The sequence below is a fragment of the Penicillium atrosanguineum genome (genome assembly GCF_028827265.1).
Source record: "Penicillium atrosanguineum strain IBT 20685 chromosome Unknown utg000002l_segment0_segment0, whole genome shotgun sequence".
Lineage (NCBI taxonomy): Eukaryota > Fungi > Ascomycota > Eurotiomycetes > Eurotiales > Aspergillaceae > Penicillium > Penicillium atrosanguineum.
The window spans coordinates 66,135-82,584 of NW_026623134.1; the positions used below are offsets into that span (position 1 = coordinate 66,135).

Here is a 16,450-nt window from a genome sequence, read left to right on the forward strand (position 1 = left end):
GCGTATGCGAGGTGGCGAGAATGATTCCTCCGCATCGTTTTCTTCAGTAGCGTTCTCACAGAGACGATCATAGTAATGTCAACTAAAACTACAAGTCTAAATATCGTTCGTGTAGACAAGCCTGTCTGTGTAGAATGGTTAGTGGTATAGGGTTGCCGTAGTCATAGAGAGCGACCGTTGGTAATGGGTGGTTGTTCATAGAGTGGTCGTTCATAGAGTGGTCGTTCATAGAGTGGTCGTTCATAGAGTGGTCGTTCATAGAGTGGTCGTTCACAGAGCGGTCGTTCACAGAGCGGTCGTTCACAGCGATCGTTCACAGCGGTCGTTCACAGAGCAGTCGTTCACAGCGATCGTTCACAGCGATCGTTCACAGCGATCGTTCACAGCGGTCGTTCACAGAGCAGTCGTTCACAGAGCAGTCGTCCAAGCTGTTTGTCTAACGAGCCTCCCCGGTGAAAAGCAATTTCCTCCACCCGCATTACTTCACTCGAACGGTTCATTGCCCTAAACTGATAGATCTCTTGTTTCCGCGAGTACCAAAGGATCACCGTTCGTGCAACATCCCTCTTGCACGAGAACAGCCCAAGAAGTGGACTAGTAACCCAAATCTCCATGCGCTGTTAGGGAGGACGAGGCGTCTCATGCGTCTTGCACAATCGCACTTTACACGAGCATAAGCACAAGCACGATGTCGATGCGCAAATCCTTCAACGTTGAGCTCCTACTGTTGACCGGTTGTGCAGTATGCCTGCGGAGCAGGCTCTCGCCCTGTGACTCCACGATATCGTAGCCTGGAGTCCTTGGTCACATAAGGTATAGCAACTAGCCGGCACTTGAACAGCACTTGCTCGTTCAGGTCAGATCTGGCTAATTTTCGCGTCACCTCCATAGTCCAAACCGAACATCCACGGAGGCCTTGACGGGTGAATACGAAGCGAGCATCGGATCGTCAGAAAGGGTGACGTGACTGCGGGTCTTGGCAGAAATGCGGATTACACGGTCAAGAACGGAGCCCCTCCCCTCTTCCGCTGGCAGGCCTAATCAACCTCCTGACTGACAATAACGGACGCGCGGTTTTATCGGTGAAAATATTGCTTCAGAGTACAGTAACAGTTCTAAATATTGCCAATACTCCAATTATTCCGCCGCTCACCTTTAAATCACTTCAATGCCCTTTGTTCCGAACCCGATCCATTTTGCTCCACTCTCTCTAGATTTTGCCCAATTCTAGAAATGCACTTCCCACAACATGCTCTTTTTCTTGGCCTTTTTGCCAGCATTGCGCTTGGTGGCTCTCTGAGAATCATAAATAATAACAAACAGTGCATGGTGTGGTCCGAGGATAATTATGGGTGTACGGGCTCCTCCGCCCCTTTCGCTAAGCTTGATGGAAAAGATTGTTCCGGTAAATCTCACGCTATGACATTGACCGCGTCAAGAACTGATAGGGACTAGATTTCACCACAGACCATGACACGGTGAAGCTTGATATATGTGGTACAAAGGATGGGCAACAGCTCGCCTGGGTAGATGTGGACAAGAAAGGCACGGTCTCTTTCTTGAATATACAAGGCAATACATTCACTTGTGCGTTGGACAACAAATTCATGATGGATAGCAAGTGTGATCATGCCAGTGCGAGCACATCTTCCGCGTCGAGCCGATCGTCTACACCCATCTCCAGCCAATTGAGAACTTCCATTTCTATCTCCCAGTCCTCGGCCCCAGCATCGACTCTGCCTGCCGCATGTTCTTGTGTACTGGTTGTTGTATGATCCACGGTGATACACAGCCTGTAAGAACTAGGACTTGGCGACCTCGCATGACAAATTCGGAGATGTATGAGGTAGTACCCGGAGAATAGGACAGCCGTGCTCCTTTAGTTACTTCAACATCGTGTTTTGATTGGAGAACGCAGATGATTTTCACTCCTTATCTTGTTGGCTTATCCTATACAGTATCATGCTAGTCTAATCCGATACGCTTAGTTCGTTGGACAGAATGAATGACTACGTAAGCAAGATTGCCACTGACCAGAGCCTCGGCCTGGCCCCGCCAACGCTCGTGCTCACTATGCCACAGCGAAAGTCATCTAGCGAAAATAAGCGCCTCTGGAAGGTCCAAATGGCCGCATCCTTGGACCTGAGATGCCCCGACATGGATACTATACTTCAGACTCAATGATGCGATTGTAAATAAATATTTAGAATACTCTTGTAGTATATGGCCTGTCCACCATCCAACCACCATTCCCGCGCCAGGTCGTTCATTGGCAAAGTTCCGCCTCGGCACCCATTTTGACGTTGTTGTGGTACGCTTCCTCATCGCTTTCCTCGAAAGTCAATGTAATTTCCTGTTTCCTTATCAATGGTCTTCTACCCAGGGATCAGTTCCTTGAGTCATACCGTCGGATAATCCGGGGGAAAGGTCGACTGTATAATGCGGCGTTCTCCATCGTGGGGCCGGCGAACGATAACGATGTGTACCACCTCCAATCCAAGCAAGCTTGCAAGTCGAGAAAGTAGTCGAATCATTACTCAGTGAGGATATAGTAGCCGTTGGCGTGTTCGTGTGGGAATCGCCGGTCTCGGAAAAACAGTCGGACACTGCGAAGAGTCATAGGACGTGTAGGGTTGGAAGGGAGATATACAGCAGCTTGTCGTTTACTAAAGCTGCTTAATTCTGTTTATCAAGCTTAGTATCTCGAAAGCAGTTTTCATAGATTATGAGAGCACAACCAGATGAACGGTCTGTTGCATAATTGGGAATGTCGCCGACCAGGCCGATAATGTCCTGTCTCATTGGTGACAGGTTCCTTAGTTAAGCATATAAACGTTGGTGCTCTGAAGCAGATATAGGACGCGTTTGCTGCAGGCCTTCACTGCATCGTTCCACGTACTAGTATCATTAATCAATTCTCAGTCCATTTCATTTGATAATCTAATACGTTGATTATGAACCATCAAATCACCAGGCAGTGTGTAGATTAGTAATTGAGCTTAGTATTCAACTCATTGGGAGTGGCAGGGTCAGAATCACACACGCACACACGCACAGGATACATATCTTGATCGGCATATTACAGTCGACTCTCGTAAGCAAAACTCTGGGATGCTGCACTTTATCGTAAGCAACCCCCTTTTTCTATGGACGCCCCACTTTTTCGAGTTTTCCCAAATATGAGAAGCCAAAGCTGCACCCCTTGCGATGATGCAGGTTTTTCTTCTAACCCCGCTTAGTCATCACTATCCGACCAATCAGAATGCATAATTCTAGTCCTTCAACCCTTCCACTACGCCTTCTACTAGGCCTTCTACTATTGCCCTCGATGCGAAGCTACCCCTACCTAGGCGGCCGAATAAGAGTATGCTCAGCACAAGGCTTTACGGGCCTTTGCATCCGAATATCCTCTACCTACCCACCGTGCATGCGTCGAATGGTTTCGTGATGAATTTGGCCGTATCATTGATCGGACTACTGTTTCGAGAGTCCTTTCATCTCGATATGACTATCTAGATCATGTCACTGCAAGCAATGTGACGCGGAAGTCTTTTGGCCGATATTAGATGAGGCCTTATTCGGATGGCACAACCATCTTGTAGGGCCAACCAATCACCGGGCCTCTTATGCGGATGAAGGCTATACAGCTTTGGAGGCAATCGATGCATACAAGCACCTACCACAGCCTATTTTTTCTGCTGGCCGGCTTACTGGCTTTAAAAGGCGATATTCAATATCATGGCATACCTTCCATGGCAAAGCGGCTTCTATTGCTGAATCAATCCATACACAGATGAATGCTATCCAGGCTATATGCGACCAGTATGAGCCTGATAATATCTATAATACGGAAGAAACGAGGCTTTTCTGGTGCCTTATGCCGAATGATAGCCTTGCATCTAAGGGCCAAACTGGCCAGAAGAAGGATAAAGCACGTATTACTGTGGTGGCTGCATGCAATGCGACTGACATAGACCGTCTGCCTTAATGGGTAATAGGTAGTGCTCAGACACCGCGCGCATTACGTGGAGTCAATATAGCGTCAATTGGCTGTATTTGGAAGTGGAATAGTACGGCATGGATGAAATCCGATATCATGGTACAATGGTTTCGTACCATTTACCTTAGAGTTGGTAGGCAAAGGCCTATATTGGACAACTTCCCGGTTCATGTCACATCCATACGAATAGCTCCACCCTCGCCTAATATTGAGGTGGTGTTTTTCCTTGCAAACGCTTCATCTATCTATCAGCCCTCGGATCAAGGTATCATGAATAATCTGAAGCATCATTACCGCAAGAATTGGATGGTGTGGATGATAATTATGCTGGATAGGAGTGTTAGCCCACGTGAGCAGATGAATCTAAATCATGCCCTTCGCTGGCTTTGTATAGCATGGAAGGTTAGTGTATCAGAATATGATATTTTCTATATTGAGGCTTTGATGAAGCTACACACAAAGCTACAGATAGATGGGAGAAAACAGAAGACACTGGAGGAGAGGGGATTCAAACCTAAATAGGAAATCAGAGCTAGGGCTAACTAGAATAATGCAGGATTATCAATTCTTGGCAGGTTCGCGGGTACTCTACGCGGGTACCTGAAAAGCAATATGGTAAGGTCTATTTATGTGCAGGATGTCGGAATTCGGTCGACTGAATGCTTAATGTGCAGGCTATTGAAGCACCTTCAACTACATCTCGTTCACGTTTAACCATAGAGTCCTGCGTAGTTCTAAATGATGGTGCCCCACATCAAGCTAGACATAGTGTCTGTCTGAGGTAAAGAGCATCACCAGAACTGCCATCTGAGGAAATGCTTCACATGGCTTCCATCCGTGCGATGAATCAGAATCAAAATTTGCTGTACAATAAGATTTGTTTGTAGATAATGAGCGAATTAAATGTTCTGTGCGGGGTATCCCTATTGCGCTTAATCCATGCTGCGTAATATGCCTGTCCAACGCATACTCGACAGTGCAGACTTCAGCCGGGCGCCGAAGTCTTCAGTCTTGCTGCACGTCTACTATAAGACAGTAAATAATGACCCGAACTGAAACCCCTTACCCTCCAAACCCATTTCTTAAATTGACATACTTGGAAGCCCTGAAATCAAGCTCGTTCTCACTTTGGTCCAAGGACTCAATGCCGCCGAAAGTTGAAACGACCTAGCACAGTGGTTAGTACTTCTTTAGCGAGAGTAGCCTGAATACAAACCGTCGAGATTAGGCTTTCGGATCCTGTCTTGTCGCCGCTACTCTCCCACCACATCGCCCCACCTAGACCTTTGGACATGATGTACTCTGCTTTCTTCTTCGCTACCTGCGGCGTATCAAAACTAACCATCATCTTCTGGGCTGTATCATAGCTGTAACTTGCAACTAGTCTGTCTATATAGGTGACTTGCGCTCCTGGAAGCGGCAGGGCCTTGTAGTCCCACACGCCCTTTTCCCAACTACCACTGCCTACATCGGCGTAGCTCGAGCCAGGTCCATCGGTTCCGCTAAATGAACGGCCATAGAGGGGCATACCTAGCACAATCTTCGCTGGATTCACACCCTTACTGGTGTAGTATTCGATGGCTTGGGCGGTGTTGAATGGTGTGCTAGTGGAGTTTCCACTTGAAGGGAATACATTTGCATCATGACCAGCGATACTATCCCAACTTCCAGAATAGTCATATGCCATGAGATTCCAGAAGTCAAGATACGGGACCATCTCCGCGAGCTGCAATTGCCGGTAGTGCAATGGGCCTGTATTCACGATCAGTAACGGCCCCACCGTTTGAAGAGAAGACCAACCGGCAGGGCTTGCGACAGTAATCAAAAAATGATAGCCGTTCGCATTTTCGGCACTATAATCATCCAAAGCCTTCCGTATAATTTTAGTGTCACAGCAATTTGGGTAAGGGAGGCAAGTTGTATGTACTGAGCGCAATGCCTTTAGTGTGGCTACCAGGTTGCCTGCTTGCGTGCTGTCCGCCGGATACTACCTGATATTAGCTTTGCCCTTGCGGTTTTCCGACGTGTATGTAGCTTACCTCCCAGTCAATATCAAGCCCATCAAGTCCGAGGTTTTGCACAAACGCGACTGCAGAGGATGCGAATTTAGTCCTGCTTGCCTCCGTGCTTAATGCCCCCGGCATGTTCGCCGAATATTCCCAGCCGCCTATGGAGAGCAGCACTTTGAGCTTGCGGTTGTTTTGTTTCAATAGAAACAGCTGCTTGATGCAGCCATAAACATTGCTTCCAATTTCATCCCATGAGTCCGTGGAAAAGTGTTTGTCCGTATCGGCCCAGTTGTCAGACAGGAATACTTCTCCATCGGCCCTTACGTTTGCGAATGCGTATAAAACGTGCGTCAATTTCTCAGTGGGAAGGCTTTGGGGATCAAATTTTCGACCGTATATAGCCTATCGGATGTCAATACGTCTTCAACAGCCGGGTGATACGCTCAACACTGACCCAATTGACATAGTACGCCACGGTACGGTATGCCGCAAGTGAATCTCGGGGAAGCGCTTGTGATATCTCTTCGGCCAAAGCTAGATTTCCGGCGAGCGTATGAGCTAAAATATGAGGTAATACCGACATAAGACCCATTAGCATTACCACGAGGCTCTTCAAGCTCCGAGTCATCATCATCATGGTTAAGCCGGGGTGTCAAGCACCAAGGTATATATCTATTGCACTGAAAGATTCTCTGTAAACACAGAAAAAAAGTAGCCTTGAGATATAGAAGTTTTTCTCTGGAAATCGAGAGCGTGCAGGTACTATACAATATGAAATGATAAGTTTACCGATTTTTATTGCGTAGATCAATCGAGCAGAGACTAGAGATTTGTGATTAAATTTAGCGCATGTGCAGAATATTCTTACCAAAGCGCTATAGTTTAAAGGTTCCTTGGACTGGGCATTAGCGATGAGAAGGTAAACTATGAGCAAGGAGATTTGTAAGGCACTGAACACGCCGTCATCCTTACCAGCGGGCCACTTTTCAACGGCCCTCATACCTCCCTCCGCACGCCCTGGGATTGCACGTTCTAGGATAATCAAATAAAAAAAAACTAAGTTTCTAGAGAAATTTTGTCATTAACGTTTTGTAAACAAGCGACAAAAACAAGCGATAGACGGTAGAAAAAAGGGGCAGAAACAAGCGGCAGATATTCAACGGAACCCTTCGCACCATATCTGCAGAGCCAAGAAAAATTTCTGGTTGAAAACGTTTTCAAGTATACAGATTGGCTGAGTCGGCAAATGTGTTGAACAATCAATCAGATCGGGATTTTGCAGTAAACCATCTGATTTCTTTCTGGTCCGCCTGAGCTGGTTAGCATGAATTCAAACAAACAATGCAAAAATGTGCTCACATCAAAATGAACAATAAGGTCTTGTTTCGATTCGATCCAATGGAGTTCAACCTCATCACAAGCGTGCTGAGGCTCGCCGTGCCAATCCAGGCTCCGATCGATGTCATTCTTATTCTTGACTTTGAAGGCAGTTATTTGCCCGGAATGTGTTTGAGCAAAGCGCAAGCCCCGCAGCGCTTGAACTTCAAGATTTATCAAGCGTACACCTGGAATTCCGATTGGACAGCAGCCCATTGGCTTTCCATTACACGCCAAGCCGACTAAGCGATATAGTCGGGATTTGTTGCAAGAGACAAAGAAGAAGCTTAGCCTTCGGCATTTCTCAGCTGGTATACGATACCTGATATACTTTGCAACGCCTCTCAATTGATGATCGAGTTTAATCGTTTCAAGGTCAGGGAAGCTCTTCATAGCCTTGACCGCCTCTTGGACATTGTGCCATACCACACGGAAATTGTACGCCTTTGGAAACCGAGATGCATCACTTTCTCTCAGATTTCTCACTACCCTCTCTAGAGAAAGCCTCACATTTGGGCTTTTGTTCATGCTCACAGAATATGAATTCGCCATCACCATCCACTGCGCTAGACAAGGATCCACTTTTCTCAATTCATCGATCGTCAGGATAGCCTGGTTCTGGTCAAGCAATTGAGAGACTTTGGAAAGTACACTTTTCGACAGCAATTGCCGACAGCCATCCTCGGCCGACATTACGGACATAGAGTCGGAGTCGGTGAAGAGTTCTAGATCAATTGAATTTGTCTCAATGTTGAACGGCGTTTCTTCCGCAAGAGGACTCAGAAACTTAATGTGTTTGAGCAATTCGAAACGGTGAGACACGCTAGGAATTGAATCACCGACAACCTTCTGTGCGATCTCCCAGCAACAGACATGTATAGAGGGATTATGTCCAGGCTCACACATTTGAGCAGGCAGAAAATCACCATCCTTGCCAATGAAAGGTGGTTGGTGAAAACACTTCCAATTATCTTTGATACCGGAGGAAATCTGGAACGGCCGGCGGCAGATCCAACAGAGGTGAGAAAATTCCGTCTCGTTCGGCGATGGCTTCATTCGAGGACGAGAAGTGTTCTCCGATGCTTCTGGATTGGCGTGATGTTGGGCCCCTATGCCGAAGGCACTGGTTTTGCCAGAAGGGAAGGGACTGCCCGAAGTTGATGGACTACCAGAAGGCGAGGGAATACCAGATGGCGAGGGACTACCCGAAGGCGAGGGACTGCCCGAAGTTGATGGACTACCAGAAGGCGAGGGAATACCAGATGGCGAGGGACTACCCGAAGGCGAGGGACTGCCCGAAGTTGATGGACTACCAGAAGGCGAGGGACTACCAGATGGCGAGGGACTACCAGATGGCGAGGGACTACCCGAAGGCGAGAGACTACCCGAAAGCGAGGGACTACCCGAAGGCGAGGGATTGCCAAAAGATCCGACATTAGCAAAGGGTCCACTGCCGGTAGGAGTTCTGGCGTTATCAAAAGGCCTAGTGGTTGCGGACGGCCCTCGACTGGCAGGTGGCCCGGTACTTGCAGATGGCCCGGTACTGGCAGAAGTTCCGGCACAGGCATTTCCGGCGTTCAGAGGTCTAGCAGTACCCCTTCTGGAATGAGAAACTCCGAACCGCGGACGGTTTGCGCGATGCGCACGAGCCATGCGTTCTTGGTAGAGTCTCGTTGCATTGAGATGCTGCCAAAGTTCCTTATTCGGTAGAGGCGGTACCCGTTGTGGCCCGGTACTGGCAGATGGTCCGATATTGGCAAAGGGTACACTACCGGTAGAAGCGTTACCAAAAGGCCTAGCGGTTGTGGACGGTCCTCGGCTGGCAAGTGGCCTGATATTGGCAGAAGTTGCGCACAGGCATTTCCGGCGTTCAGAACCCTTTCTGGAATGAGAAGCTCCGGTACGCGGACGGTTTACCCGATGCGCCTGACCCAAGCGCTCTTGTTCGAGTCTCATTGCATTGAGACGCATCCAAAGTTCCTTATTCGGTAGAGGCGGTACCCATTGTGGTCCGGTACTGGCAGATAGTCCAACATTGGCAAAGGGTACACTACCGGTAGGAGCGTTACCAAAAGGCCTAGCGGTTGCGGACGGTCCTCGACTGGCAGGTGGCCCGGTACTAGCAGGTGACCCGGTACTGGCAGAAGGCCCGGCACTGGCATTTCCGGCGTTCAGAGGTCTAGCAGTACCCTTTCTGGAATGAGAAGCTCCGGGCCGCGGACGGCTTACCCGATGCGCCCTATCCAAGCGTTCTTGTTCGAGTCTCATTGCATTGAGACGCATCAAAATCTCCTTATTCGGTGGACGCAGAACCAAACTTGGCACACGTTTTGGAAAAATGTCTATTTAAATCATAAGCATTGGTGAACACAGGTTGTCACTGAAGTTTCCGTTATCTCAAAACTTCATCCAGGAGAAAGGCGAACCTTGAGAAGGATGCGCAGGATTCGCCATTGGTAGGATTTAGAGAAAGCGGAAGAAAGATACTGTCTTGAAGGGGTAGGGGTGCCACATATAATGGTGCTCTAAAATAACTAGGCTCGTAGGGATGCCCTTCCACGGCTATCTCGGCCCGGTACTAGAAAATTCCAAGCTATTGACGAGCTAGGAAGTTATACAGATTTTCTCATGAAGCTTCCGGTCTGTTGCCTTTGACGTATGCAAACAGTCGTATTTCTTAGACGGTATAAGTTTCCCAAGCCCGCATTGGAATCCAATAAGAGAAAAAGTCCCCAATTAATTAGCGATCGCTACGGACAGACAGGAGAGAAAGCGAAATACCAAAAAAGAATTGTCACGGATGGCGGTATTAGCTTGTGGCCTCAGCGAACCTTTACCACCGAGTATTCCAGCCCCCAACGGCTCTGCTGATCAATTGATGCCCCACTCACGAGCCGTGCGCCAAAGTTGGCTCGGTTCCAATCCCGATGGAATCCGGTGTCATAAGTCCTGGCCCCAAGAGACGATCCTGAAAGCTCGTTGTAACGATATTCTGAGGGCCACGGCTTTCATATCGTTCGTGGAGTCAGTCCCACGGCTCAATAGCATCTTAGCACAAGTATCTATTGCCATCTGCTGAGCGGATGTACCCGAACCGAGCAATTTTCTTCGCTCTGTGCTGTACAGGAGAGCTTAAGTGCCGCGGAGTTTGGCCGTCCACTGTTTGTCGGCCCCTCCCGCCTCGCCCCTTTTTCGCCCCCAAAGGCCTCTCAAACGAACGGGGATCAGATCCTGCGCGCGGTTACTTGTTCTAGTGCCTGCCCAATCCCGAGGTATTTTCGCGTACTAGGCCGGCAATCCCTCCACTCTCGCACTTTGTGATTTTCACCCCGTAATATTCAGTCTTTCCGTAATGAGGTTGAGCAGTGCCTTACAATGTGAATTTTGGTGTGTTATAAGCGCTCTCAAGTGCCTGGTAACGCACGCGTCCTTTAAGCCTCTACAGACCCGACAACGACTAGTGCCTTTGATGCGATTGCTGTAGGTCCTATGTACCGAATTGTCACACGTCGGTGAGCCTGGACGATCGTGGACGATCCGGCTGGGGGGTATAATGCGTGCCATGCACTGGCCGCTGTGCCCAATCGGCTCCATGTTCGATAGTGGCCCAGACCATGCCTTACATGAGCTCATAAGGAAGATGAAAAAAAGACAATAACTGATGCCTCACCAGTGGACTCAATCTGGGTTTCATTGATCAATCAGTCACTATAGCAGCCCATATTAAACGCCGTGGCAATCACCCTCAAGTTCTCTGCCGGGAGCACCATTTACTCGAGATGCACGGAGAACCAACACAAAGTGCGGTCTCTCTTTCACCGCCTGGCCTGCAAAAACAGGCTCTCACACTCAATTTGAGAAATCGAACGCATAAGGTCAGCAGGCTTCGTAATGCTAAGCATTACTCTGCCCTTTCAAGCCCGACTCAGCACCAAACCACGACGCTAGCAAGGATGTTTTTGTCTTATCCCCTGTCTTGCTACAGTAATCTTGTAGAGGAGACAATCGACTTTCTCGGGTCTACCGTATCGATCAAGGGACTTTGGTCAATTCACTTGGCCAGAGACTTGGTGGACCGTGCTGTACTGGAGATAACCGCGGTTGCTGCCAAGGTTGCGTTTGACTGGTTAAGCCACCGACCCCATGTGGATACCCGAAGACTCTGTGCAGTAATTGGGAGATACAGCAAAGGAAAAATAAAATAAAATAAATCTGCCTAAAGTCCTTTTGAGCCCTTCAGGTAGCTGTCCGTAAGATCGTTCTCCCCGTTGACATGCGGTTTTTGCATCAAGGCCGCCCAGTTCGCATTAAACTCTGAGTGTAGCACTAAACGAGGACTGCTCACTCGAATTGAGATTGGGTTGGCTGATCTTCCAGGCTTTGACCAATAACGAGACGTGTTCATGGGTAGCCTGAGCCATGCAGACGGCCCAGGAGGTATCGACCTCGTAAGGGTAGTTGAAGCCCAAGATAATGGGGCTCGCGTGCGGAATTCGTGATTGCATATGCCTTTGTTGACTTGGTAATCTGTGTCAATCTTAACCGCACAGACTCAATGTGTATCTTTCTTAGCAAACATGGCTGTTCTCATCGAAGTGCAAGAATACGCCCCTGATATCCGAGCACCGTATGTAAAGAGGCTTCAATCACCAGAAAGATTATACGGTTCAGCAGGCATCAAGAATCGATTTTGTGTATTTTATGAACGGCTTCACCACTGCATCTACCCATCGCTTTCAAAGCCTTTCCAAGAGGAGAGAACAATTGGTTGCCCGAGGGTGATTGTGGAAGTAAGTTACGTGCTCCACCATTGACCGCAGGCTGATCTTGAATGATAATGAGTCCTTAGCTCAGTAAGCCGTCGGTAGGTACAGTACAGTATGTGTAGGTATGAATTTGACGTTCTCGTGTACCACCGCCAAATGCCATACTGTATCGTTCATATTATCACAAAAAGACTTTCCTGCCATTAGGTTTGTTTTTGGATAGCCTCATTTGTTCCAGCATTCATGTGGACTCCAGGAGCCTTTGATGTTGTTGAGATAGGAATCTTTAGAGGAGACCCATAGTTCTGTGCTTGGAAGATGTTCACAATGATTATTGGACACCATTGTACAGCGCTCGTATCATCTGCCTCGGCCAGTACCCGTAGGTATTTGCCAATATCGATTATTGCACGCTCACTGCATTCGGCCTCGTAGGCCATTTCCTCGACAGTCAGTGATTTGCTGGCTATCATGTCATGAACCATTCGAATTTTCCAAGGTGGCAAGTTTGGAGGCATTTTTCTCGGGGTTATGAGGCGGGTCTGATGAAGATGGTGATCCCATTAATTAAGAAAATAAAAAGATAGAATGGGTCAATTTGAGCAAATGAATGGAAACTCAATTTTTGAGAGAAAGGAGAAAGAAAGGAGAAAGAAATCCAAACAGCTCATCGTTTACTAAAGCTGCTTGATCCTGTTATTCGCTCAGTATCTGGAGAGCGGATTGCACAGCTTATGACAGCACGACCAGATGAACGATCTGGTGCATAGTTGCGACCGTCGGCCGACCCTCTCCTGTCTCGATGGTGGCGGTTTCCTTGGTGGCCATATAAACGTTGATGCTGTGAAGCAGATCACAATCAGTATGCTTACTGCAGATCATCACCACTTTTCAGGTCCCAGATTGTTGTGATATTTGCTCCTCCGTTATAAATTCATCATTTCCACATACAGTATCGTTGATGTCTCAAGATTCAAAAAGTCACTTTCATCGGACACCTCAATCGTTGACAAAAGCCCGCCTCATCAGCAATGACTTCCAGTACTCTGGACTACTCAGTAAGCATCTTTATTTTACAGTACCAGCAATGTGGGTACTGACTACGAATGTAGGGCGTGCTCCGCATGATTGCATCGCTCAAAGTCTGGACGCTTCGTACGGAGCAAATTCAGACGCAGCTAGAGCAAGAGCTCGCGGCGACCCAAGAGAACCTCATGCATGCCACAAACGAGCTACAAGAGGCTACTAAGCTTGCCGACATCCTCTATGAAGTGTGTCAAAATTTGGGTCTCGTGACGGACCATCTGATCAAGCAAAAAGGCGTCGAAGAGGATAAACAGGGCTCCCAGAGCTTCGAGGCGGTCCTGAACGCGGTGGTGCACCGGTTGGACAGCAGCAAGGTCATCAATCACAGGACGTCAAGGTGTTCAAGCGAGGCTTCAACCCCTTTCGAGCTGGCTAACCAAGATCAAGCTCCCCAGAAACCTGCAGTGAGCGCGTCTGAAATGTAATATAGTTCATTCAAAGCTGCTTCAACAATGTTTACATTTCTGTGCTTGTTACTTTTCTCATCGTTCGTGAGCTTCTTCTGGTATCGCCTATCTTTGCGTGGACAATAAGTACCCTAAACGGTCAAAGCGTGGTTGGATTCTAATCAACGGCCGTGGGTCCTCGCAGAAGCATGGTCAACAACTCAGGATCTTTCTGCATGAGCTACTGCTTCCCTTTGTTTAAACGAATTTAAATCCGCAAATTCGCCTAGCGTATGCTTTGTCTCGAGGCAGGCCTTATATAATGTCTATTTAATATCCGCACAGCCATTCACCATCGTCCTGGAAGGCATCGAAGCAACCAAAGATGGCGGCTACAAATTCTCATGGCCCCGCACAGAGGCAGACGCATTTACTCCATTCTGCGCTGCATATGTCGCCATCAAATTTGGAAGTTTTTAACCCGGTACCACAGCGAGACATCATGGCCAACAATATATCCATGGATATTGAGCGAGCTAGAAGATCCCAGGCTCCGTCACCCGAGCCGATTCTTGCGGATCGGACAGCAAGCGCAAGTCGGGAGGCACTGGCAGGTTTGTCTTACTCAATGTACTTCACCAAGGTAGACTCGGCTAACCGCAACCTGAAGAACTCGCGGCTGAAGCGGCCAAACTATCCCGTATGATCCAGGCTTTGCGCCGGTTGGACATGCTACGTGGAACTATTCCTCCGTGCAACGACAGTGTAGGGCTTGTTCGATCCTCAATTCCTCAAACAGATTTCAACTAGAGATATTTGTCGTCGTGTAACGCCGACTCGAGTGAAGTTTAAAAATACTAGACTGCAAGGTCAGACTTGTAAGCAGCAAGACATGTCTAACACAGCCAAAACATGTGGACTCGCTATTGTATGTACTGGCAGTGACGCGAGCCCGAAGCCGCGAGGCCCATATATTGGAATTCACTATGAGGCTGCCACAGTACAGCACAGTACTAGGTACATCTATGCACAGAAAAATAGTGTCTTTCCCGATGAACTGGCAGCTAGAAGGGCGTTTTATATTCTCTCGTAGAAAAAATATTATGAGCTGTGCATTATACTATAGGTACCGTAAATCTCATTCCCGTAGACACTCAGCAACGTGGCAACCATCACAGAGTATTGTACAACAATATTAGCGTCGACACAAAGTCCATAGAAGAAAGTACCACATCGCTGCTGCTTGAAGTGGACCAACTGTGTCCCAGTGGCCACGCTCTTTTGCAACGTCCATGGCGCTTTTGTGATTAAAATCGCGAGCTGCAACATCCAAGCGAGGTTGCTTGATCAACAATTTGACACACTCAGTGTGCCCGCCTGCTGCCGCCCACCACAAAGCTGCGCGGCCACAATCGTCAACTGAATGGATATCGATACCAGGAAATGCAAGCAAACGATCTATGGCGCAACAGAAGCCTCCAGCGGCAGCGAAAATCAGAGCAGTCCAACACTGCGGGCCTTGATCATTGATTGCTAATCTGCCTTCCTGATCGAGTAGTAGACGCACGATTGGCAGATGGTGCATAGTCAATGCCACCTGCAGAGACGAGGTTCCTTCTGGGCTTTTCTCGTTGATGTTGATTGAGTTGTGGTCCAGAAGTAAGCTCACTATTGACTCTTGCCCTGCCCGGCATGCTACCCAGAGTGGAGGCACCACCCGCCGTAGACCAGCGTTGACGCATACCCTAGACTGCAGTAAAAGGAGACCGGCCATGTGTAGATTGCCATTCTCGGCAGCACGGGCAAGTGGAGTGAAGCCTTGGTGATCAGGCAGGTTCCAGTCAACATGATCAGCACGTGTAAAGATTTCAACAAGCTTCTTATGGCCAAAATCGACAGCATGCCAGAGGGCCGATCGTCCGTCGCTATCTTGCTGGTTCACGTTGATGCTAGGAGTAGAGATGAGGCGTTCAATAATTGGTAAGAGACCAATGCCGGGCAGATACTCCTCATAGGTTGCCACAGCTAGAAGAAGTACATCATCTCCTTCAGCATTCAGACTGTTGACGTCAATCTCATCATGTGCTAAAAGCATTTGAACAGCCACAAGATCCCTGTATTCTACCGCATGATGAAGGAGGGTTTGGCCGAGCTTGTTCTTTTGATTGATTTTAGTTCGAGGGTCCGCAAGGAGAAGTTGAAAGATGTAGTATTGCTGATTCTTCAGAGCCATTTCAAGAGGGCTCTGATCTCTCGCTCTTCGGGTATTGATGTCGATGTCCGGCAGAGTGAGAATGCGCTTCACGACCAAGTCATACCCTCGGCTGATCGCGATACACAACGCCACGGCAAGGAAGTCTAAGAGATATGGAACATCAATAGATCTTAATGGAAGCTGCGAATTGACCCTCTGCAAGCACTTTAGCTCTGAAGCTCTATATGTAGTACTGGGAGCCGCATGGTGCAGAAAGCTGCCTGCGCTGATTGCGACCTTGGTGAGCATGAATTTCTGATCTGGATACATGAATCCCTCTTCTTCCTCGAGCTTTTTCATTGTTGAAGAGGTGAGATCGTCGAGGAATTCAAGATTCAGAAACAGGAGCTCGGACATTTCGGCAAGTTCGAATTGAGTGTCACATGAAGTGATATTCTCCCCAGCACCCCTGGGGGTGTTAAGTGCGCACGTATCGTCATTATAGGCCATGCTGAAAAGTTCGAGAAGGACGCTAGTCTAAAGTCCGGAAAGCTTCAGAGGCGTGTTGTAGGTTCAAAAGTGGAAGCAAATGAAATAGATTCACCTACAATATATAGCCAGAGGCGACGTAG

General features: G+C 48.2%; 7 protein-coding genes across 7 annotated transcripts; 5 read left to right on the top strand and 2 right to left on the bottom strand.

Moving 5' to 3' along the window:
* Positions 1–1,233: 1,233 nt before the first annotated feature.
* On the top strand, positions 1,234–1,775 carry N7443_001761 (uncharacterized protein; the record flags this gene model as incomplete). The annotated part of the gene is made up of 2 exons (XM_056881817.1): positions 1,234–1,405; positions 1,468–1,775. The coding sequence occupies 2 exons, from the start codon at positions 1,234–1,236 to the stop codon at positions 1,773–1,775; spliced, it is 480 nt and encodes a 159-aa protein (XP_056743658.1).
* A 3,287-nt stretch (positions 1,776–5,062) lies between these two features.
* Positions 5,063–6,646, bottom strand: N7443_001762 (glycoside hydrolase family 18 protein; the record flags this gene model as incomplete). Its single annotated transcript, XM_056881818.1, has 5 exons — positions 5,063–5,167; positions 5,217–5,752; positions 5,801–5,987; positions 6,040–6,411; positions 6,464–6,646. 5 exons carry the CDS (start codon positions 6,644–6,646, stop codon positions 5,063–5,065), a joined length of 1,383 nt encoding a protein of 460 aa, XP_056743659.1.
* A 728-nt stretch (positions 6,647–7,374) lies between these two features.
* Positions 7,375–7,632, top strand: N7443_001763 (Pfs NACHT and Ankyrin domain protein; the record flags this gene model as incomplete). The annotated part of the gene is made up of 1 exon (XM_056881819.1): positions 7,375–7,632. One exon carries the CDS (start codon positions 7,375–7,377, stop codon positions 7,630–7,632), a length of 258 nt encoding a protein of 85 aa, XP_056743660.1.
* An 865-nt stretch (positions 7,633–8,497) lies between these two features.
* Positions 8,498–8,995, top strand: N7443_001764 (uncharacterized protein; the record flags this gene model as incomplete). The annotated part of the gene is made up of 1 exon (XM_056881820.1): positions 8,498–8,995. One exon carries the CDS (start codon positions 8,498–8,500, stop codon positions 8,993–8,995), a length of 498 nt encoding a protein of 165 aa, XP_056743661.1.
* A 4,188-nt stretch (positions 8,996–13,183) lies between these two features.
* On the top strand, positions 13,184–13,663 carry N7443_001765 (uncharacterized protein; the record flags this gene model as incomplete). The annotated part of the gene is made up of 2 exons (XM_056881821.1): positions 13,184–13,210; positions 13,265–13,663. The coding sequence occupies 2 exons, from the start codon at positions 13,184–13,186 to the stop codon at positions 13,661–13,663; spliced, it is 426 nt and encodes a 141-aa protein (XP_056743662.1).
* A 463-nt stretch (positions 13,664–14,126) lies between these two features.
* Positions 14,127–14,330, top strand: N7443_001766 (NAD(P)-binding protein; the record flags this gene model as incomplete). The annotated part of the gene is made up of 1 exon (XM_056881822.1): positions 14,127–14,330. One exon carries the CDS (start codon positions 14,127–14,129, stop codon positions 14,328–14,330), a length of 204 nt encoding a protein of 67 aa, XP_056743663.1.
* A 489-nt stretch (positions 14,331–14,819) lies between these two features.
* N7443_001767 (ankyrin repeat domain-containing protein) lies at positions 14,820–16,328 on the bottom strand (the record flags this gene model as incomplete). Its single annotated transcript, XM_056881823.1, has 1 exon — positions 14,820–16,328. The coding sequence occupies one exon, from the start codon at positions 16,326–16,328 to the stop codon at positions 14,820–14,822; it is 1,509 nt and encodes a 502-aa protein (XP_056743664.1).
* Positions 16,329–16,450: the final 122 nt, after the last annotated feature.